Genomic DNA, 23,634 nt, shown 5'->3' on the forward strand with positions numbered 1-23,634 from the left:
TTGTCACATCGAGTTTGATAACTCCTGTAGATGCCAAAAGGTCAATAAAAATAATCTATTATACTTTAATACTAAAATATATTAAATATTTAAATTAATAATTACTGTGATGCGATGACTGGAGTAGGATAATAATTAATTTAAAACTCATGGATATAAAAAGTTTTGAAAAAATTTTATTGCTGATAAATAAAGAAAAAAAAATGTAATTTTTGAATTTTATGTTTAAATATCGTACATTTAATCTCGAAATGCAATTTACGGTTTAGTAACCAACTTACTCAATTTATCCCAAGCAAAATTATCGCAACCAGGTTTTAAAACGATCACTTCGTCTTTAAGTATATCAAATAATTTTTTAAAAGGTGTAAATCTTACGAGACTCTGTCTATCACCAATAATAATAAGCTTGTGCTTAGCACGAGTAAGCGCAACATTTATTCTGGTATGATCATTTAAAATTTCATAATCTGTTACTTGTTTTTTCGACTCACGTCTATCACTTCTCGTACACGAGAGAATAATGACACGCTTATCACGCCCCTGATACTGATCCACGGTATTTATTTCTATTTTATTTTCAATTAAACGTTTAAGAAGAGAAACTTGAGCTGTGAATGGTGCAATCACACCTATTTCTGATGATTCAATACCCGCTTCTCCCAATACATTTAATAGTTTTATAATAACAGCGGCTTCACAGTAATTAACGCAACGAGATACTTCGTTATCAAGTACATGCGATGATTTTATTTCAACACGTAGATTGTAAGTATCTTCAGTATCTAGCATAATCACAGCATCTTTTAAATCGCAAGATAGACATTTTCTTACCCAACCTTCACTGGATTCCACGACCTGATAAATTAAAAAGTTATTAATTAATAATAAATAAACTACTCTAAGGCCATTCTCGGATAGTGTTCACTTTTTAAAAATTTTCAATAACTCAACTGTCTTAAAAAAAATGTACTTACAGTTGATATCAATTAGGAATTAAACAAAATTTGTTACATAAATTTCAGTAAAATTTTCATGTCGGTTTTACAATTTGAATTTTCAAATTTAACTCCTAATTGATAGCAACTGTAAGTAATTTTTAAAAAATTCTATATCTCGACGAAATTGTCGTTTTTTTAATTAATTAATAAAATTTAAATACGCTTATGACAGTTGAAAGTCATTGCATATTTTTAAAAAGTGGGAGAGGGGACACTATCTGAGAATGCCCTGAATCGAATTTAAAAAAAATTTTATTACTTTTTTATTAACGAACTGTAACGTAGCATTGGCTATTTTCTGATTGCCCGCCAAAAGTTCTCCATTGTAAGTCAATTTATTAGCAAGATCCATAATTGGTTTGTTCATTCGATATTGTTGCTTCAAAATACGTGTATTATTAACACTATCTAATCTAGTAAACATGTCTTCATTCATACCTAGTTTTCTAAAAAACATATATTTATTTAAATAATTGTAAAAATAAAGTTAAGTATTTTTTTGACAAGTCTACATACGACATCATTGTCCTTGGTGCATAAAAACAGATAACAAAATTGGTTCATGTAAAAGAAAAAAAAAATATTTATTCAATTAACGCTTATACAATTAATTCTCACCTAGCTTCATTGAATCTAATTACAGCTGGTAGCTGTTCTGGATCGCCAACTAGTACAAATTTAGTGGCATTGTATAATGGACGGAGTAATACTGGTTGCAATGCTTGCGTACACTCGTCCACTAAACAATAATCGAAAATACGTCGTGATAAAAGTGTGTGACTTGCACCTAGACATGTAACTGCAACAATACGCTAAAAAAACAATACCAAATTATTCAATTTTATTGATTACTTTAAAATAATAAATTAAAAAATAAAAATGCCTTTTTACGAAATGCTGCATCCAATTTTTCTACAGTATCACACTGACTGAGAAATACTTCATCAATCTTATGATGTAAACTCGGATGAACTCTGTTCTTCGTACCTAAACGTAAAAAGTCAACATTTTTCTCATGTAATTTCATCAAAATATTATCAACCGCCACATGAGTATGGGCTGTTATCAATACTGAGTTTCCTAGATGAACTAAAATTTGAATTAACGCAACAAGTGTTTGTGTTTTTCCAGTACCCGGCATTCCTTTTATTAAAACATAGTCATTTGTACATACAGCAGCTTTCAAAGCTTCCTGCTGATACTTATTAAGTGTATTAAGTATTCTAGCCGGCTCTCCGTAAGTCAGTCTTGTAAGCGATTCATCACCAAACGATGCCGGTTGTTTATCAATAATTATTTTTCGTAATTTCCTTGTAATGTCATTGTCAACAAGAAGAGTTGCAAGAGTTCCAAGTACTTTGTACGGAGTCATAGCCGAAGCAACGACATCAAGGTGATAAAATTTAGCAGTACTCCATTTAGTGATGTCTTTCTCCACAGAAACTGATACTGAATTTTTACTGACATCGACTACGTACCCAGTAATAATATTTATTCTCATACAAGTATTTACCATGACATATCCATCTTTGTCAAATACTTCATTAAAATTTTTAACTGGTAATTTAATACTGTCGTCTTTTAATTCCCCGCGCACGAATGTAAGAATAAAAGTATCTTCATCTTCTTTAACAACCGGTTTCACAATTGTTAAATAACTCAAACACATGCGTTGTGTTTCTCTTTCAGTGGGTGTCTGTGACCATATTGAACGATTACCAGCAGCACTACGATTATACGACTCCTCCATCTGTAGCATTGATACCCAAGCCATTATATATCGCATATGATCATCAGTCAAGTGCTGAAGCAGAGTTGAAGTGAGTTTCCTATGTGGGTGTGACTCAGAAAGCTCAGAATTAGGATCTTGTTTAACAAATAAACAACAGGCTGTATTATAAGTACACTTTTTACAAGCCGTAACAAAGTTTATAGGCTCTGGTAATTCAGGTAGCAGCCAATTTTTAATAATCTCTTGGTTTTCATCTTCAGTTTCTGTAACAACCGGTTGTCGTGATAAATAGTAAGCGATGCTGTTTCTCAATAAAATTAAATCACGTTGTTCGTGACGTGTGCTTGCTATTTCTTGCATTCTATTCTCTTTGATATAGAGCAGTAGTCCTGAATTAACATCATAACCCAATGACTTCAACATCATTGTATACAAATATAATTGTCCTTTATGTTCAGCAGAATAAGATGCGCGGCCTGTTTTTATTTCCAGCGGCATAATTTTACGCTTTTTATCGATACTTACCTCAACAGTGACGTCTATTTTACCTTTGACACCCAAGGAAGGCAACCAAACATTTTCCTCAACGTCTTTTACACAAGAAATCGTACCAGGAAAGTCATTGTCACCGTGCTCGGGTGTATTACCAATAATGTAACGATCCATAAATTGATTTATCATGTACACATACTCATCTAGGAGTTCTTTTATTTCCTTTGTCGTCAATTCAGACCCGTAAACCAACTGAACAATGTGCGGTTGCTTTAAAATATTATTCAGCAATGCCCGTATTCCTGGTAGATCATAAATCTCGCGCTTAAGTGCAGTCTGTAGTAACTCGTGTACAATAGTTCCGCAAGACATTGACGCATCATTTGCTGGAATATTTGGTAGACAATTGATACCATTAAATTTTTGAGCTAAAATTCCTTGACGCTCGCAAAATATTCCTTGGACTACTGATGTTCCGGATACAAGAGTATCTGCTTGTGTAACAAACATTCCACTCTCGTTATTGACAACCCATTCATCAAAATATTTAACAGCTTTCACCATCACCGGTTCGCCGATTACAAATTGTGTATTTTGCCTGGATAAAAAACAAGAAAAATTAAACAGATTATTCTGAATAGTTTATCAGCTTTCAAATTTTAAAAATAATTACCAATTTTCAGAACACAAAACTTCAGCACGTTTACCAGACTCCAAGTCTTCGACTAAGACACGTGTGCATCGCATTTGACGACTAACTTCAATAACTTCGCAACGTCTGAACTGTGTAAGATCCAACGCGGAATGTTCGCCATCATCATCCCACTCACCAAAGAAATCGCCAAGACCGTCTTCAATAATCAGTTCAGAATCCTGGCTGATTAAATTATTTTTTTTATCATTCAATGAATTTGTTGGGAGACTCAGGCTAGACACTGTCTGATCTGTCAGTGCAAGACTGGCACCACGTCCAGAATCAATAAAAGACGAATCATCATCATTGTCGGAAAACTGTGACAATAATTTATTCACCAGCGCACTGTCACCAACATCTATGTGATGATCTTTCTTACTAGATTTATTTTCTACATTCTTATCATCATTATTATCATCATCAGAACTGGACTCATCTAACAGAGCAGTAAATTTAGTATATTCATCTTTGGCTTTATTATTTTTTACTGAAGAAATTGTTTTGCTAGATGACACTGAGTTTTGATTATTTGATTTGCTCTCTACATCATTGTTATCATCAGAACTTGATTCATCCAACAAAGCAGTAAATTTATTAAATTCATTTTTATCATTACTGTCATTTGCTACTGAATTTTTACTAGACACTGGATGTTGATTGTCAGATTTATTTCCTACATTGTTACTATCCTCATCAGAACTGGAGGCATCCAACAATGCAGTAAAATTACTGTACTTATCTTTATCATTGTCATTTGAATTGTCATCTGTCAAATCAAAAAAACAACTGTCTTGTGTATCGCTATTTATTATTTTACGTTGCTTGCTAACTTTATTACGATCATCATCATAATCCTCCATTTCTCTTTGCCTTTTATTCATTCTTATCATTTATATTTTTTACACCAGCTCTCTTCTAAAAAAAAAAAATTTATTATTATTATTAATAACAAGTTCGCAGACGATCAACAATTTTTGGATTTTTTTTTCAACAATTTAATATGAAAAAAAAAAAATTTGTAAATTATGCACTTTTAGAAAATTAGAAAAACTATAGGTGCAATTTTCTGAAATATTTTTCTTTTTAAATTTGTCGTTTTTAAAAAAATCCAAAATTATTAGACGGCTTATGTCAGTATCATAAAAATAAGTGTGAATGTAACTGACAAGTAGGAATATTTTTAATTTTTGAATAAATAAATAAAATGTACGTCGGGTAAAAATTAAAAAATGTATCTTATTTATATTTAAATCAATGAAAAATCAGTGCGCGCATTTTTTTGAATTTAGTTATTTAAAATTTATAAATTGTCTCATGTCTGCTACATTCACACTCACAAAAAAATGTATCAAGCTATAATTAAATTAAAATTAAAAATAAAATAATGATTAATTATGAAAATAATATAACGAATTGCCTTTTTAAACTTTGAATCTGTAGTTTTTATTTAAAATAAAATATAAATTATTTATTTATTAAAAATAAAATAAATAAAACCAATAATAATATTAAAATAACCCACGTGAATTTATAACAACAAAGAGAATAAAGGAGGGAAAAATGGACGTTGAAGCAGCTAAATATTACAAAACAAAAATAATAATAAGTGATTGTAGAAATTTTACAGATGCAACGGACAGCTGTCAAAGTTGGCCATTTTTGTTAATCAGCAGCGCTTCCTGGTGGATGTACTAAATCGTAACATAAACAAACGAGATAAACAGAGCAGCCCATAACCATAACGTCTCTTGAAGTGTCAGCATGGTAATACTGGGTAAGAAATCCTAACCTAATATAGTAAATTAAGTTTATAAATAAATTAATGACATAAAAATTAAGCAGCAGGATCGTAAAGGAGATATAAAATAAAATATGGAGCGAAATAAACCAGCGATAATCAGCCGAGCCAAGAGCAAAATAGCTCAGCATCCACCAGATTTGTTTGCACTGGGTTCTAAAAGCGGAAGAGATGTGCTGGAATCTAAAAGACCTGGAGTTATACACAGCAAGCCGAGCACGTCATCAACTTCGTCAACGGCGTCGAGTTCAGAGCGAAAGAAAGAAGCACCTGCTGGCTCATTGCCGTCTTATATAGCACCGAAGAAAGCTAAACTAAGTCATGCTAGCAGTCATCCACGTCCGCCGATGTCCAGTGCTGAGGCCTGGGAAGTCGTGGCCATTGATTGCGAATCCCCGGACCTGGTACCCATGGTACTGGAAGCCAGTGACAATGACGAGGGTGATAAAGTTATTGGTTTAATTTGTGGTGCCATTAAAACACTTAAAAATCAGCGATGGAAACCTGATGCTCTGCTTTACATGGGTCTTATGTATTTAGCAAAAATAAGACCATCAATATTTTCAAATGATTGTATATTACATGCACTATCCTCGCTATTAAAACGCGATCAGGCTCATAATTTTAAGAGCAAAGGCAATCCCTTGGTACCTGTACTAGCTGCTAATCTACTGATGCGCGGATTTCATGACAAAAAAGCCTGGCCAGATATTTTTATAAAGTTGTACATTGAAGACGCGCTGGGTGAACGTGTCTGGGTTGATCATGACGAATGTAAAGGTTTTACAGACAATATTTTAACAGGTTTCTGTACGAGAATACCTCCCAAGAGTGCACTCCAGCATGAGCTATCGGTATTAGCACCTCGTGATTGTCACAGCCCGTCGACAATGGAAGATGAAGACTCGGTAACATCAACAATACAACTTGGTGACAAAGATAAGTCGGAATTTACTGTGAGTCTGAGATACGCACACTGTCCTGAGACTGTCGAAACAATAGTACTAGATGCTGTTAAGGAACAATTGAACCGTCGTCAACCAGAGTCAATAACAAAAAATGTTTTGAAATTACTTTCGTCAGCATGCGGTCTCGTTGAGATACGTAATCTAGTGTTACCACGTATTGAAGTGTGGCTACACAATCCCAAACTCATGAAACCAGCTCAGGAATTATTGATTTATATCTGCTACAACTGTACGACTCACACACAACGTGATGTCGAGGTAATAAGTCAGCTGGTGAAGCTGAGACTGAAAACAAAAGCAGTTGTTAATTTGTATTTAAATGGAATCAAAGAATTAATAGGATTACACCCGGAAAATTTGTCTACCATGTTGAAGCACACAATTTACAATGAATTATCTAACGCCAGGAATTCAAACAACATGCCAATGTTGGCAGTTATGTTTCAAGCAGCACCAGAAGCATCTGCAAAATTATTAGCAGAAATATTCCAAGATCTCTTAATGAATCGTGAAGACTTTTTACGTCCCCTAAGAGCACTTTTCCGTGAAATAATACGCGTTTGTCGTCATGATATAAATATGATGACACTCGCACGAGCACTGATGAAAGAGCGGCCGCAAATATTGCAGCAGCTTGCGGCATTTGAATTTAAAGAACGCATGTTTGCATCAATAATTGATCTACTCTGTCTTTGTATGTTTTTAGCAATAAGCCCTCAAGTAAAAGAAATTGTTCTGATGACACAACGGGGTGAGAAAAAAGATATTGCGCCTCTACAACAATTTCAAAAGTTGGTATCGACGATTCAGTATGACACGACAGCCTGGCTACAAACCTCAGCTCAGGCAGTTTATGGAGTTGGTAAAGTTGAATTATTGAAGGCTATTCAAAAAATTATGCTGTTGGATTCTCCTGAGCATTATTACAAGTTAGATAATTGGCCACCGGAAACAGACCGTGTACTATTTATGCGCATTGTCTGCGAGGTTCCTCTATTACAGACTACTGTACTGCGAATAATGATGATGGGAATGTCCAAAGAAATAGGAAACTCTCAGCTAGAAATATTGGACGTCGTTGACCAGTTGGTAAGACGAGCGGCTGGAAATTCAACAGAAACATTCCCGATGTTACAAGCAGATAAGCAAGATATCATTGATTTAATATTTCATTTATGTGTGTACCAACCTCCTGGATCAATAAACATACCGTCCGGTTACACTCCTCCGAATCTTGCGATATCTAATAATTACTGGAAAGGCTGGACTATATTATTGATACTAGCAGCGCACAATCCCACAACTATTGGTGCTACTGGCTGGAATCGTTATCCAATTCTGCGCACACTTATGGAGATGTGCATAACAAATCATTTTTCATATCCACCACCGACTCTAGCACTTCCAGAAATAATTGAACAAGAGCGTGCTAAAGAAATGCAAAGAGAGGCACGGGAAAAATTAGAAATACTTGAGTACGAGTCGCACTTGGCTGCTGCGTCGACAAAAGTCCAAATTTCTGAGTCAAACAGTCTATTATTGTCACAACTAATTACTATGGATCCAAGTGGAATAGCAAGAAGACCACCGCCAGCAGTACTAGAGCATATTCAATCGCTAAATGTTTCTCACAGACTTGGACATTTACTTTGCCGTTCACGTAAGCCTGATTTTTTGCTGGACATCATACAAAGACAGCAACAGAGCTCATCTCAAAGTATGCCGTGGTTGGCTGATCTTGTGCAAAACAGCGAAAGTTCTCTCAGTCAACTGCCAGTCCAGTGTCTCTGTGAATTTTTGCTATCAACAACCGCCCAAGCTGTGGACAAACAACCTCGCCAGCAACAACTACTTGGGCATCTTCAAAAACTTCTGACAGACCCTAGTGAAAATCAACAACACGCTTACGAAGTATTGGAGTACTTTTTACGAAGACTAAGCAGCCAACAGAGTAACAGTCGTATTCAAGCGATAACAGGACTAAAATTAGTTTTAGATTCAATTCCTCTTGAAGACGAGAGTATGGAAGTTGACGGTAGCAGCGACAGCGAAGTCTGGCTGCTGCGAAAGCTTCCCTCCATACCCCATTTTTCAGCAGTACGGACACTGGTCTCTGTTGCACTACGTGGCGCTTGTCAAGTTGAAAATAATCCAGAGTTAGTACGTGCTTATATTGCTTATCTAGCTGAACACACTGTGGATGACGACCTACCGGAATTTACAGATTTAGCGAACGAAATATCCCAGTTGGTTGTTGAGCGAAGCACAATAACAGCAGCAATACTACCAGAACCTGACAGCGACTGTCCTCAAACGAAACAAACTCTTCAAGCTTTCAAAACAATATTTTGTAATTATTTGAGAAAAGCACGCTCACCAAGTGGCGAAGGCTACACATGGTCCGAAAGCCAGGATCAGATACTCGTACAGTGGAGCAGCGGCGAAGAATGTACAATGCATATCCTCGTTGTCCATGCGATGATTATTCTTTTGACGTATGACGTTATTGACGAACGTGGACTGTCAAATGATTTATTGGAGACTTGGTTCCCTGAAGACAGTGATCCTCCAAAGGCTTATCTTGTTGATACTAGTGAAGAAGCGTTGCTGATTCCTGACTGGTTAAAATTACGAATGATACGGAGCAATGTGCCTAGACTAGTTGACGCTGCTCTAAAAGATCTTGAGCCTCAACAACTGGTTCTTTTTATCCAGAGTTTTGGAATACCAGTTTCCTCAATGAGTAAATTGCTGCATACACTAGATCTCGCTGTGCAAATTGACCCGGGCTCTGTTGGTGAAGCTGTACTTGACAAAGCTTACATGGCGCAATTGGTAAAGGTGCAACATCATCGTGGTGCAACTGGTGGTCTGGTATTTGTTCAAGTACTTCAATTAGTCGAGCCACAGTTACTCGAGGCAGCAGTAGTTAGTACAGAAAAATTACAAGAGCCATTGCCTCAAAGCGCGATGATTAAAAATCAATCGGTTATACAGTATCCGGTTAAAACGGAAGTACCTCATTTGATAAATAAATTGTTTATTGAAAATATTCCATTGGTGCAGAAAGCGGAAGCCTACAGACGATTACACAAAACACTGGCTAAAGATTTGCAAAAGTCAACAAAAGAAAGCGGTGCTATTATTTTAGCAATCCAACATATATGCAGTGTGTTGAGTTCAATGCAAGTTGAACAATTTCTCTCATCACTTGTCCACATGCCTCAGTACTCTTGCACACTAATGAGAATTATTTTATTGCCGTTAAAAAAACCTGGAACGCCAATGAACTTGATTGATCTGGGTAGAAGTATGTGTTTGAATTTAATTTCACTTATCGGTGATGTCAAAGCGCCAATTTTGTCTATTCTACGTAACTTTGCTGATGTCCAAAAAACTAAAACAGCCCGACGCAATGACCTGGTGGCATTGACTAAAACACGTGAACCTTCGGAAATTTTAGAAAACACGGACCCAGTTAATTTAGAGAGTGTGGGACGAACTCTACTAGATATTCTCTTGAAAAACGCTAATAATAATATTTTAGTTAACGCAATGGCGCAATCATTGGTGTCAGACAGTGATGAAGGTTTGATTAAGCCCAGAACAGGTCTTTTGATTGACTGGTTGGCGTCGATTGAACCTGAGCTCATTGGAGTCTGTCCTATTCTACAAATGAAACTTCTCTTTGGTAAATCAAAACTACATGTGAAGATTGATGAGAGTATCGTTAACTCTCATGCTTATCGTCCTTATTTGCTGACTCTGCTGACTCATCGCGCAAGCTGGGCGACTCTGTACAAGTGTGTTGGACACCTGCTAGCTAAGTGCGATGAAGAATACGATCCAACCGCCGTTCTGGATTTTCTATGGGCCCTAACGTGCAATCCAAAGTTATGGCAAGGTCGTGATAAATTTACTCCCAAGCATTACGTTCCAGAGGACATTTTACTGCTCACTCAACAGCAGCTTCTAACTCTGGTAGCTTACGTCGTGGCCGAAGCCATTGTCGTTCACGGTCGCCAGGGAAAAAATGCTGCGTTGACGCAAATGGAGTTACGGCTCGACTTACTCCAGCATTGCCTGTCTACTAAAGAAAAATTAACGTCTGAAGTCGTAAAGTATCTAGCAGATCGTATGATAAACAACACAAATATCATTGAATCAGAAATGGCTCATCAGTTTCTTCTGCACATGTACATGAAAATACCAAAAGTGATTTGCTTTTTAAATCAATTTCAAGCTAAAAAATTTGTCGCTGGTGCCAAGATTACCGAGTGGACTGGATCAGTATTGGACTGTATGAGTCATTCATTGCTGACCGCACTAGCAGCGACTCCAAGACAAAAATCATGGATCTCAAAGTCTCAAGAGTTTGAATTGTGTGCTAGGAAAATGGCAGCGGTACATCCAATTCTAGTTCTCCGGCAATTACCGATGCTCGCGTCATCACTTACGGGCAGATCGCACCTAGACATGATTGACTTCCGTACAGGAAATCACTTAAATTTATTTATTCAAGTTATGGGACTTTTGGAACTTCTCCAGCCGTATTTATTCAACGAAGAGCATCAAACTGCTTTGGAAAATACACTGGAAAATTATTTCCAGTGTTTCCAAAACTACGGAACTTACAAAGAACATCACACTTTGTTGACACTGTTAAATAGATTTGTCGCGTTATTACAATCTTACATTTCACATGACGCTCAACGTGCTCTCAAGTATCTTCACAATCATGTCCACGTGTTACGTGAACTCCAGTCATACTATTCCGGAGTAATCAGTTTGAGGTCATTAATTGCCACGATACCGGGACCCAGAGAAGGAACTAATGGAGAAGAAATATTTTTAGCTGGTCCACCACCAATCAATCATCAAGACACCGGGTTACCTCAGCACTGGCACCTTCTTGTTGGAGCTCTGGGAAAAATTCAAGGCGAAGGTAAACAGCTTTTCAGTATCAACTCTTCTAAAATAATTATGAAACCTTTTTATTTATGATTATAAATTTTACTAGATGTCTTGTCGGCTCTACAAGAAATTGATCACCTGTCATCCCGCAAGCCTTTGATATTTGAATATGTCACTGACAGTCTAACTGAGTTATTGGTATCACCCCAAGGAAATATTAGAAGTCTAGCTCATTCATTGCTCGCGAAGGCGCTGAAACATCGGCCGACACTTAATCTTACTATATTATCAGCATTCCAACGTTGCCTTGATAGTCCTAGGTCCGATGTTTTAATGTCTGCACTTGATAGACTTCCTGATGTTGTTCTCTGTATGCAAGGTAATTTTTAATTTTCTACAAGTATCCGTAATATTTTTGACTATCACTAAGGGCTTCGCAACTATGTTGTCTTTATTTTAATTAATTCTTTAATTTTTTTTTTTAATTAATTGATAAAATTTTGATCCACTTTTAACAGTTGAGTTATTGAAAATTTTTTTTAATTGGGAGGGGGGGGGGCATGTGTTTGGCTGCGTGATCTGGTCTACTCGGAGAGAGCCCAAAAAATTTTAAAAGTGAACGAAATTTTCCCAACACTACAGATTTATATAATGTAAAGTTGCAATTTGAATAATATACCAATTGACATATTTATCAAATTCATAAATTGTTTAGTTAAATATTGAATATTTTTTAGTGAATTAATTTAAAAAACAAAAAATTAGATAACAATGACTTGAAATGATATATTTTTTAACATTACATATAAATTAATGAAAAATTTCCTCATTCAAAAATTAATTTTCAGAGTAAAATAATTTTCAATTTATAAATTGACATCAGATTCTTTCGGTATCAATCGGTTCTGCTCCATGGACCCCAGAGCAAGCAGGCGAACATAAAACTTTATAAATTTTTAAATTTGATTAATTAAATCATTTAATATTTTATTTACAGAACATGCATTGCCGTTGTTACAAAAAGTATTTGAATTAGGAGTCAATTCAAATGTCAACACGATTCCTCACATAACTAAAAGTATAATGCTACTAAATATACAGCAAGGATGTTGATAACAATCAGTATAAAATGATTACAAATATAAAAAATAATTATTCATTTGTTTGTTTATTTAAATAAGAATTTATATTTACATGTATATTGTATTTAAAAAAAAACTATTATTATTATCAATTGATTACAATGATTTTTAGATTAGTACTTTGATTCAAAAGCTTGTGGCGGTATGTCATTTACTGAATAAGATTTCATGAATTTACTGATAGCGTCGCGCAAATTCCAGTCAGATTGTTCGAGAAACTCCCGACAAAAATTCATTTTCATCGTACTGACATTTGACAAGAATTTGACTAGATCATTTTTCTCGCCCTCGCCCAAGTAAGTGGGAGTGAAGTCGGGCACAACATCCAATGCAGCACTTGCATTACTATTCTCAATCATCGTGGCATTCCCACTCCGTATGTGATACTGGTCATTGACTATTCTAAATTCCCGGTCTTCTTTCTCGACGATAATAAATGTGCGACTAAAGAAGAGCGATATTGGAAACTCACGGTAGAAAAATGGTCCCTGGATGTTAATTGCCAGGTGTTTATTACCCTGATGAAGAATATCAATTGAAAAAGTCTTGTAATTATGAAACGTAGGCGGTAACTTTCTTAAAGAATCAATTATTTCACCAGCTCCATTCAACAAATACTTGTAACATCTCGAGTAATCAACAACTTTCAATAAATTTCTATTAATATTAAGTATTTTAGTCAATTGTCTGTGACGTGGATTAGCGATATCTCCAAATGTCGCTGAGAAAAATGCATTAGACTCGTAGAGTCCATTCAAATCGGTCCGATCTTTTTGATCGAATAGAGTAAAATAATGCTGGACAAATTGACGCACAAGATTCATTCGTGATCCGTCAGCCAAATAATACTTTTGGCTAAGAGGCACATGCTGGCGTTTAACGTCAATTATAACACCATCAAGTTTCTGTAGGTTTGGAAACACATATTTAACAGCTTCGATATAATCTTCCGGTTTATTGAACTGTTCGCAAAATGGATTACCATCAAGCCACAGTTCTGTCACTTTGAATTCAGAAAAATAACGCAAGTAGTCAATGTTTGAAATTTTATTATGCCTCAAATCCAGCTTAGTTAGATTGAATCCAAACAATTTTTCATACAACAGTATACCAAATAATCGATTATTACGTAAATTTAATTCACGTATCGGTAATTTATTGTCCCGCGTATTTCCCACACGCATTTTGCAACACTTTAATACCAGGATAAAAACTCCAGATGATGATAATGGACAGTAAAGTGGCCCAAGCTGTTTGTCATGATGAAAGTCCTCGAGATTGAGGATTTTTTTGGCGCCGTCCCACCGCGAATTTAAAACATCAGCAATAATACGGTGTAAGTTTATTTGTAAATCCTGCATGTTTATAAAACCTAAGACTATGTCCATCTTTAAAATATGATCCTCAGGCAGTCTTATCATCAGTCCTTGTTTCACAAACGTATCTATAGCAGCGATAGTACATTTAGCAAGAAAAGTCGCTTTGTTGGAATCATCAACTTGGTACTGGACTGGCAGAATAACCTCTGGTTGACATGCTGATAAAATAGAGTCCAGAATAGTTTCCATACTGAACCCGCCGACGTCAAATATTATAAATTTATGCCATAGATCTTGTCTAGCAGCTAAAGCTAATTCATGATTATTGAATGATGGTTTAATGTGAGTTATTCTCAATGGTTCGCAGGTTGTATTTACTGGAGCTGCTGACATGGTCTGAGATGTTGTCACTGCATTTGCGACTGCATTTGCTGTTGCCAGGGCTATGGTTGCTGACTTTATTTGAACTGATGCCGTTGGCATTCTATTTCTTCTTTTTCTCATTGATTATTTATTTTAATTATTTAAATAAACCGGAAATGGATATTTTTTAAGCACACTGATGAAATGTTTACACTGATAATGAAAGTAAGGATCGAAATCAACAGGAGTTGGCGCAGTAACCAATCAGTTGATAGACAAAGACCGTCAGTGTAACGAAGACAGAAAATTATCACGTGTTTACAGAAAAAACATATATGTTTAGTGTTTATTTAAATTTCTATGACGAATTTTTAGATAAAAATGAAATTTGTAAAATATAATAACTTGTATAATAAATTTATGATTAATTTTGATAGAAAATTATCAAATAATAATAGAGTTATTAAAATTTTGGGTATTGAAACAAGTTGTGATGATACGGGTGTTGCTATTGTTGATAGCAATGGGAATATTCTAGGTGATGCTTTACATTCGCAACTTGATGTTCATTTGAAGTAAATTGTTATTTTATTTATATTTATTTATTTATTTGTGATACTGAGGGTAGCAGGCATCAGACAATTTTATAATTTTTATATACAGGTTACTTATAAGTAAAGTATTTTTGAATTCATGGACAAACTGATTTTTTAAAGTTTTTTATATGCAATTTTCAAAAATTTTTTCTATAAGTATTTTATTTGTTTATTTAAAAATAAATAAATTTTAATGTCTGCGACTTTCAGTATAACGTTTATTTATAAGAGTGTAAATGTAGCAGACATCAGACAATTTTTAAATTTAAAATGAATAAATAAATAAATTAAAATAATGAAATTTAAAAAAAACGCGTGCACTAATTTTTCATTGATCTAAAAACGCATTTTAAAATTTTAATTCTACTTACATTTTATTTATTTATTCAAAAATTTAAAAAATTCCCACTTGTCAGTTACACTCACACTCATATATGATACTCAAGTAAGCTGACGTCTAATAATTTTTGAATTTTTTTAGAAACGAATTATAAAAAAAAAAAATATTTTCAAAAATTGTGCCTATAGTTTTCTTAAATTTTCTACTCATGCATATTGTTAGTTTTTTTTTTTTTTTTTTTTTTTTTATTGGTTTCTTAGAAAAACAAAATAAAACAATTATTAATTGTTGGCTAACTTCAGGATCATGATTTATTTATACATTTAAAATAATAAATTATTGTTTTATTTATTTATTTAAAAGATACGGAGGAATAATTCCACCGGTAGCTAGACAATTGCACAGAGAAAATATAACAGATGTATGTGAAAAAGCTTTGCGGTCAGCTGGGTTAAGATTACGAGATGTTGATGCAATAGCCACGACCCTTAAACCAGGTCTGGCTTTGTCACTGATGATTGGTAGGAATTTTGGTAAATATTTGTCGAGAGTAGGCAATAAACCATTTATTCCTATTCATCATATGGAAGCACATGCTTTGACCGCAAGAATGATTGAAAAGGTATTTTTTTTTATTCTTTGATTACAATTTAAATAAATGGGCTTTAATGTAGCAGATATGAGACAATTTTAGATAAATAAATTAATTAGATTGAAAAAAATGCGCGTACTGATTTTTCAATTATTTAAATACGAGTTTTTAAATTATTATTCTGCTTACATTTCATTTATTCACTCAAAAACTTAAGAAAAAAAATTGACAATTGTCAGCTACGTCACATTCATTTAAATAATTGATGAATGTAATGTTTTATATGTCACGGAAATTATCCAGCGATATGTACAATACTAGATGGTTACTTACTAAAACCAGTGAAACTCTACTTTTCTATGAATAAAAATTAATTAATTTTGAATTTAGGTTGATTTTCCGTTTCTGGTTCTATTAATATCAGGAGGTCACTGTTTACTGGCACTTGTAAAAAACATCAGTGAATTTTATATTCTTGGTAAATCAATTGATGATGCTCCTGGTGAAGCATTTGATAAGGTATCTATTTAAATAAATAAATAATTAAATAGTTGTCACCATTTAAAATTATCAATTAGAATTTTTTAAACTTTTCAGACAGCGCGTAGATTAAAAATGATTAATCTACCAGAATATTGGGGTAAAAATGGTGGGCAGGCAATAGAGTTAGCGGCAAGTAAAGCAACGAATCCAGAACAATTTGAATTCCCATTTTGCATGACGCATTATCGTGACTGCAACTTTAGTTTTGCTGGACTAAAAAACAGCGTAATGTCTCATATTAAACGCCAAGAATTGAAGTCAAAAGTAATAGGTGATGAAATTATTCCAGACATTGAAAATCTCTGTGCTGGATTCCAATTAGCTATTGCTAAACAAATATCTCTTAAAACAAAACGAGCTATGGCGTTTTTGGATATGAAAAATTTAATTCCTCATGATCAGCGTACTCTGGTATATTAATTTTATTTATTTTAAATTATCAAGTTAGAAGTTTAATGATATATAATTTTACTTGCAGATTGTATCAGGAGGAGTTGCGTGTAATAATTTTATTGCAAAAGCATTAGGAATAGTCTGCAATGAGACGGGTTATCGTTTAGTACGTCCTCCACCCCAACTGTGTATGGACAATGGTATAATGATTGCTTGGAATGGAATTGAACGATGGAATGCTGATGCTGGAGTACTTAGAGATCCAGTTGAAATTGAAAAAGTTAATTCAGAGGCTAGAGCGCCGCTTGGTGAAGACTGGACGCAATTAATTAAAGACGAAGATATTAAATCCAGCAACATAAAAACTAGAGATTTATACCCTTGATTAAATAATTAATTAATTTTAAATGTAAATAGTGTAAATAGTTTGTTTTTTTTAAATAGCAATTACTAAAAAATTATTTAATAAGAATAATTATTTACATATATAAAATAAAGTTTATACATATATAAAAATTAAACCATCGTCGGAGCATGTGTCCGTGATTCGGATTTAAGTTTTTCGTAGAGTTCTACTTCAACATTTTTATCTTCACGTTCTTTAACTTCTTCTATGGCTATTTTGTCTAGATGATGACGAATTCGGTCTTTAATCATCTGTATTTCGTCTTTATTTTTGCTAATCAATGATGTCTTTATAATTTCGTCAAACTCAATCAATCTCTCGGGTTGTATTTCATCAGGAATTTTACGCACTACTGTACTGAGATCACGTAACATTGACTCTATTTCTTTGAACTTAACATCAGCATCCGGAGTATCCATTTTATTCACCAAAAGAATTGCGTGCATGTCCAACAAGTCTGGGTTATAAAGTTCCAATTCTTTGTTCAGCAGAATAACTGTCTCGAGACAGTCGCGGTAACTGTGCTGTTGTGATAAACGGAAACCCTGAATGTCTACAATGAAAACAAGCAGTTTTGTTCTGTCTAAATGCTTAAGAAATTTGTGGCCCATGCCAATATTGACATGAGCTCCTTCAATAAGTCCTGGTAAATCGGCAACCGTAATTCTTCGGAGATCTGGGTAATTTATTATTCCTAAATTAGGACGAATTGTCGTAACTGAAAACAAATAAAAAATTTATTTAAATTAATTATTCATTCGTAGGAAAATAAATGAATTGAATGTTTCGTCATTTATTTATGACTTCCTCAGCAGCTAAAAATTAAAACGCCTAATTTATTTAAATTAATTCATTTATTCTCCTAGTCCTATTCTCTACGAATAAATTATTATGAAGTATAGACACTAAGTGATCAGTAAATGATAATTAATTAGTTAGACTTACAAGGATAATCAGCAACTCGTGGCTTGGCATTTGATATCGATCTTAACAGAGTACTTTTACCAGCATTAGGAAATCCTACTAAAGCAACGTCGGCAATTAATTTTAAATCGAGAGTTATAACATGATTTTGGCCTTTCTGTCCACTGAAACCGTTCTCAGGACAACCACCGATCCCACCACGAGCTACGACTAGCTTCGAATTTGGCTGATCTACTTCACCTGGAGCAAATAAATTTTTTTTATCAACTTCTAATACTTTGTGACAAATCTTATCATGCGAGATATATTTTATTTATTTACCAATGACAACTTTATTCGAATCATAGATGGTAACTCCTCGAGGTACTTGGATTTCGACATTTTCACCAGGTTGACCAATGATACCTCTTTTCTCGCTGTCGTTGCCGTGGCCGGCTATAATTTTTCGGTCACGATATTTTGCAGCTATATGATGTAATGACAATCCTTCAGTAGCTACAATAACTACATCTCCACCTCGACCACCAACTCCACCGTATCGTGCTAAACCCATGCCACCGGTACCTGCCTTAACTCGTAAATTTAGACTGTCAAGAAAACCGGCTCGTAAAAATTTTCTTGGAATTTTCTGAGGTACAATAATAAAAATTATATTAATTACAATTATTATTTTTAAAAATAATTATGTGTTTGTAAATAAATAAGAATTATTCACAAAAATTACCTTGGGGAGACACAAGAAACGTGTCAAGAAAACCATCTTTATATTTTTATGATTTAAAAGTCAAGAATGATTTTAAAATTTTTTATTTTATTAATTTTAATAATTGATAATAATACTAGCACTTTTTAAAAATTTTATATTCATTTGCTTATCATAATAAACAAAATTGCCGATTGTTAAAAAGTACGATTCAGAATCGATTATTAATGCAATCGATTTTCTACTGTATTTACATTTTTAATCGATTATTTTAACTCGAACGATTCGAGACTGATATTTTTTATGATACTGAAGTAAGCTGACGTCTAATAATATTTGGATTTTTTTTTTTCAATAATTTAAAAAACAAAAAATATTGGAAAAAATTGTACCTATAGTTTTTTGAATTTTCAACATGTGCATATTTTTAGTTTTTTTTTTTTCTTTTTTTATTTGTAATTGACTTGTTCAAAAAACAATACGAAACTTAATAACAAAAATTTGTTTAATTTTTTAAAAATAAACAATTATCGGACAAATAAAAAATTATATCGGACATTGACGGACATTGGACAGACAACTAATTTGTTTATAACAAAATTAAAAAAATTAATTTTGAGGTGCCAAGTTAAGGGAGCTCATTTTCGCCGACCCGGCTATTAATTCCACGATCATTGTTTGAATTTTTTTAAATTCCCGCCAGATGACGCGCGATTCGTTACTCGTCTGTCAGTAAGAATAAATTTGATATTTATTGATATTATTGACATTATCAATAGTCGCTCATATCAAGACTCTTTTATTGACCATAAAAATAATAATAACCTAAAATTTTTATCCATTGTCTACCTGATGTTTGTCGTATTTACATAATCGTGAAAAACAACAATGAGTTTTTTAAAAGGTCATATAGACCAATTAATTAGATTAGCAAAAATAATTCGTCAGAATGGACCTAATCCTTTAAAAGTATTAGGAACACTCTACAGGTATTTATTTTACAATTATCCATTGCAACCTTTTTACTACTTTTTGTCACTCATCTTCAGTATCAACTATAAACTTATTCGTTCAATTTACTCCCACCAGTAAATTTATCAATCAATTAAATCTACTAATTAATAATGATAATTATTATTATTACAGAACAGATAATTTGAAATTTGGTAAACACGTTGGTACTGATAAATACGGCAACCGTTACTTTCAAAATGATTTCTACTTTTATGGTAAATATTTATTTAATTTAAATTTCATGGAATAGTATATTGTATGACAAGGGATGAAACAAAACAATTGCAGACCAGGTCGAAGTTGGCTGATATCACCCGCAGTTTAAAATCGCGTTTTATCCTGAGTTACTCACATATAAAGTTTCATTGTCAGCAGCCCGTCAGAAAAAAATTAATTTAACACCAAGGTTGTCTCTGATTAAGAAAAATGATTTAATCCATGCTAAGTGTATATCAATCAGTCTATTCAAATTTTTTAAAATCATTTCAAATTCATTATTGCCAATAATTTTTATAAAACTTAATCACAAAGTCAGAACTGTAATTTACGTAAATAAAACTAATGCTCTGAAATTACTATTAAATAAATGACAAATATCAGAGTTTAAATTATGAGTCTTCAGTCAGTGGGCAGAAACATTATTTGTTTTTTTCCCAAGGGATGAAACAAGTTTATTTCTGCCCACTGACTGAAGACATTCATAATTTACGCGTTTGCTAACATTCATTTGCGGCATTGGACTGAAATTAGTTTGTTTCGACTGGCTGTAGAGGCACTGAAACTTCAAGTTCGATGCTGATATCATAAAAATAATATTAATTATTATTATTTAAAAATAGGTACAAATCGTTGGGTAATTTACGCTGATCACGTTAATATGGATTATGATGCATCCCAAGTACCACCCGAATGGTTTGGATGGTTGCATTACAAAACAGATTTGCTACCACATGAGGATCCATCAAGACCCAAGTACAAGTGGATGATCGATCACAGGGAAAATGTGTCGGGTACTAAAGAAGCTTACATGCCTTACAGTACAACACGACCCAAAATTGAAGCTTGGAAACCTCCGCAGTAATATTAATTATCTTACTTTAAACAAAAAAAAAAAAAAAAAGATAAATATGTAGACGTAATATCCAACATGCGATACTTGATAGCGCAGATTTAATTGAATAAAAATTAGTGTAAATAAAAAATTAATATAAGAAATTTATTTAATTATTCTTCATTTATTATTAATTAACAATTAAAAATTATTTACTCTTATCTTAGTCAATTAAAATTAAAGTACATTGGTAAAAATCTCTTGGTGTCTGTTATTAAATATTCAAGTAACATGTAAATTACTTAACTATGGAATGTTTGAGTTAAAAAAATTCTGATACAGATGTATCTGAGTACCCGTAATTTTTAAGTTTAAAGTATTTTTTAATCGTCGCATAACTTTTTCTTGCGATAATCCTCTTCAGAGAGATAACCGGGAGAATGATTGTGGTCTTTAACTCCTGTTGGCATAAATCTCTCAGCGATTACCGCACATTTGCCACGACAGCCACGATGCTGCTCGGCACAGCGGTAATGCGAGCGGTTCAATACTTCTGAACGCGATGTCAAGTTATAAACAAATCCTTCGTACACTAATTGGGGTCGTCCTCGGGCAGATAGTCTGTATGTCACTGGTCCGATATCTAATTTAAGTTAATCAGAAAATTAGTCATGCGCACATACTAAGAAAAAAAATTACTTAACTCCAACTAAATGTAAGATTATTATAAGTACTAAGTAATTAATTCATTACGTTGAATTAATTAATTCTATGAGAATAAATCAATGATTTATAATTGATTGCTAGCAAGAACTTTTAGAAATAATTTTGATTGCAAGTTTTAAGTTAAAATTTGAATTTATTGATTGTCTTAATTAAATTATAAAAAAATTAATTGATTTACTTGGTTCTACTGGGATGTTATCAGTCATATCATCAGTCAATAGATCATCATCATTTAAATCATCACACTCTTTGATCAAATCTACAGATTTACCTGGAAAAATATTTAATTAGCAATTTAAATAAAACTAACAACCAGCAGTTCTTACATAGCTTTTAATTTTCCTTAATCTCTTAATAAAAAATTAATTACCATTATTTGGTTCATCAGCTGAATCTATTAAATTTTCACCACAATCTTTATCGTCCTCAGAGTCAGTTTTTAAAGTTTTAAGTGAATCGCGAGATCTCTTAGGATTTTTACTCGATTGAATATCTTGTGCTCTTTTTTTATTTTTCTCTTGTTTAACTTTCAAATTTTTAACTTCGTACTCTTCTTGGCCATTTGTTGGAAGTTCGTCTGATTCCTACAAATAAAATAAAATGACTTATTGCTGAAAGTTAAAATAAATTAACTAATAAAAAAAAAAAAAATAATAAAATACAGACTATTCTATCGGTTTCTAAAGTAAGACCTTTAACTTTAAGTACTTCTGCGACTTTTAGAAAATTACCGAGCTCTTCTTGCTTGACATTAACTTCTCCTTGGTACATAAATTTAACCAGAGCTTCAACATGATTGTACTTCATGTCTTTAAGTATTACTACCGGGTGCTGACATGGATTCACCTAAACAATTAATTGACGATGATTTAAAATATGATTTAGTTATACTTCTAATTAAATATAATAAAAATATATACATATATATACCTTGAATATTTCTTGAAAGTATGTACTGCAAACCGATAAAATCAACTTATGCGCTTGTAATAATTTTCCTTCAATAGCTAAAGTAACATCAACTAGATCTTTATTATTTAAATGCGCCGAAAAACCATGCGATAAATTATTTGAAAAATCATTCCAACGTAACGCGAATTGCTCTGAAGTAAAATCATTATCGTCAGTCAATGCCATGGTCCTAAAATCTATTAATTAATTGATTAATAAACTAAAAACTAAATAAAATTGATTGATTATTAAAATAATATTCTTCACTTTATTGAACTAATTAAATATAATAATTAAATATGTAATGAGTGTACCTTAAAATAAAATGGAATACCGAAGACAATTATTAAAATATCTCGTAGGTAAACGTGATAAAAATTTGAACAAATTATTTAGTTAAGTTATGATAGACCATGACATAAATCCTGGAATCATCATCTACCATCTAAAAAATCCAGTATCTTCATATAAATGTATATACATATACTAGTACATATGTTTACATGTATTTCAACATGTGCCATGTGGAAAATAAAACGCAGTAAATAATGACATTTTTTTTTTTATTTTATTTCTTTGTTTTTGTTTTTTTACACATTTTTAGAGGTTAGAGTTTTTTTTTTATTGGCGTCGTTGTCGCTTGTCTTTTTTTTTAATTATTCCAGTAATTTTTTTTATTTTTACTCATAAAAATACAAAGTTATTGAAAACAACTCCAATTATAAATTTTTGAGATAAAAATCTTATTTAAATTTGAATTAAAAAAAAAAAAAATCAGGCGGCAATTCCAATTTAAAATTCAAACGCAGTTAAAAAATAACAATTTTATTACCAATTTATTAAAAATGATAACATAGTAATGAATGACAATAATTAAAAAAAATATGTATGTATGTAGATATAGATATTTTTAATAATAACAATTAAACTATCGACTACTCGTGGTTGATATTCAACGCCCTCTACAAAAGT

At 32.9% G+C, this 23,634-nt stretch overlaps 7 protein-coding genes across 13 annotated transcripts; 3 read left to right on the forward strand and 4 right to left on the reverse strand.

Moving 5' to 3' along the window:
- Positions 1-156: 156 nt before the first annotated feature.
- Positions 157-15,450, reverse strand: LOC103580128 (DNA replication ATP-dependent helicase/nuclease DNA2). Of its 5 annotated transcripts, none has more exons than XM_053742729.1 (7): positions 15,391-15,450; positions 3,899-4,834; positions 1,885-3,823; positions 1,620-1,813; positions 1,518-1,529; positions 1,261-1,447; positions 157-858 (listed from the first exon to the last, which is right to left on the reverse strand). In XM_053742729.1, exons 2-7 carry the CDS (start codon positions 4,807-4,809, stop codon positions 259-261), a joined length of 3,843 nt encoding a protein of 1,280 aa, XP_053598704.1. In that variant the 5' UTR covers positions 4,810-4,834; positions 15,391-15,450; the 3' UTR covers positions 157-258. The 5 variants fall into 5 exon arrangements, with proteins under 5 accessions (XP_053598704.1, XP_008559999.1, XP_053598702.1 ...); XM_008561777.3 differs by lacking the exon at positions 15,391-15,450 and adding an exon at positions 5,442-5,558; XM_053742727.1 differs by lacking the exon at positions 15,391-15,450 and adding an exon at positions 5,337-5,558.
- On the forward strand, positions 5,577-12,833 carry LOC103580127 (integrator complex subunit 1). 2 transcript variants are annotated; one of them, XM_008561776.2, is made up of 4 exons: positions 5,577-5,693; positions 5,759-11,630; positions 11,706-11,978; positions 12,597-12,833. In XM_008561776.2, the coding sequence occupies exons 2-4, from the start codon at positions 5,792-5,794 to the stop codon at positions 12,710-12,712; spliced, it is 6,228 nt and encodes a 2,075-aa protein (XP_008559998.1). In that variant the 5' UTR covers positions 5,577-5,693; positions 5,759-5,791; the 3' UTR covers positions 12,713-12,833. The 2 variants fall into 2 exon arrangements, with proteins under 2 accessions (XP_008559998.1, XP_053598701.1); XM_053742726.1 differs by having other exon boundaries at positions 5,762-11,630.
- LOC103580126 (nuclear RNA export factor 2) lies at positions 12,755-14,564 on the reverse strand. The gene has a single exon (XM_008561773.3). It carries the CDS (start codon positions 14,562-14,564, stop codon positions 12,855-12,857), a length of 1,710 nt encoding a protein of 569 aa, XP_008559995.1. The 3' UTR covers positions 12,755-12,854.
- Positions 14,780-17,360, forward strand: LOC103580125 (tRNA N6-adenosine threonylcarbamoyltransferase, mitochondrial). Its single transcript, XM_008561772.3, has 5 exons — positions 14,780-14,998; positions 15,723-15,981; positions 16,342-16,470; positions 16,549-16,905; positions 16,973-17,360. The coding sequence occupies exons 1-5, from the start codon at positions 14,805-14,807 to the stop codon at positions 17,270-17,272; spliced, it is 1,239 nt and encodes a 412-aa protein (XP_008559994.1). The 5' UTR covers positions 14,780-14,804; the 3' UTR covers positions 17,273-17,360.
- LOC103580124 (GTP-binding protein 10 homolog) lies at positions 17,312-19,622 on the reverse strand. The gene is made up of 4 exons (XM_008561771.3): positions 18,942-19,622; positions 18,539-18,845; positions 18,239-18,457; positions 17,312-18,011 (listed from the first exon to the last, which is right to left on the reverse strand). The coding sequence occupies exons 1-4, from the start codon at positions 18,975-18,977 to the stop codon at positions 17,404-17,406; spliced, it is 1,170 nt and encodes a 389-aa protein (XP_008559993.1). The 5' UTR covers positions 18,978-19,622; the 3' UTR covers positions 17,312-17,403.
- A 91-nt stretch (positions 19,623-19,713) lies between these two features.
- LOC103580122 (probable NADH dehydrogenase [ubiquinone] 1 alpha subcomplex subunit 12) lies at positions 19,714-21,153 on the forward strand. The gene is made up of 3 exons (XM_008561770.3): positions 19,714-19,909; positions 20,067-20,149; positions 20,774-21,153. The coding sequence occupies exons 1-3, from the start codon at positions 19,809-19,811 to the stop codon at positions 21,013-21,015; spliced, it is 426 nt and encodes a 141-aa protein (XP_008559992.1). The 5' UTR covers positions 19,714-19,808; the 3' UTR covers positions 21,016-21,153.
- A 62-nt stretch (positions 21,154-21,215) lies between these two features.
- On the reverse strand, positions 21,216-23,583 carry LOC103580121 (protein bric-a-brac 1). Of its 2 annotated transcripts, XM_053742732.1 has the most exons (7): positions 23,495-23,583; positions 22,977-23,107; positions 22,642-22,859; positions 22,378-22,557; positions 22,082-22,295; positions 21,890-21,982; positions 21,216-21,628 (listed from the first exon to the last, which is right to left on the reverse strand). In XM_053742732.1, the coding sequence occupies exons 3-7, from the start codon at positions 22,846-22,848 to the stop codon at positions 21,369-21,371; spliced, it is 954 nt and encodes a 317-aa protein (XP_053598707.1). In that variant the 5' UTR covers positions 22,849-22,859; positions 22,977-23,107; positions 23,495-23,583; the 3' UTR covers positions 21,216-21,368. The 2 variants fall into 2 exon arrangements, with proteins under 2 accessions (XP_053598707.1, XP_053598706.1); XM_053742731.1 differs by lacking the exon at positions 23,495-23,583 and having other exon boundaries at positions 22,977-23,424.
- Between the last annotated feature and the right edge of the window lie 51 nt (positions 23,584-23,634).

The sequence above is a fragment of the Microplitis demolitor genome, chromosome 1, assembly GCF_026212275.2.
Source record: "Microplitis demolitor isolate Queensland-Clemson2020A chromosome 1, iyMicDemo2.1a, whole genome shotgun sequence".
Taxonomy (NCBI): domain Eukaryota; kingdom Metazoa; phylum Arthropoda; class Insecta; order Hymenoptera; family Braconidae; genus Microplitis; species Microplitis demolitor.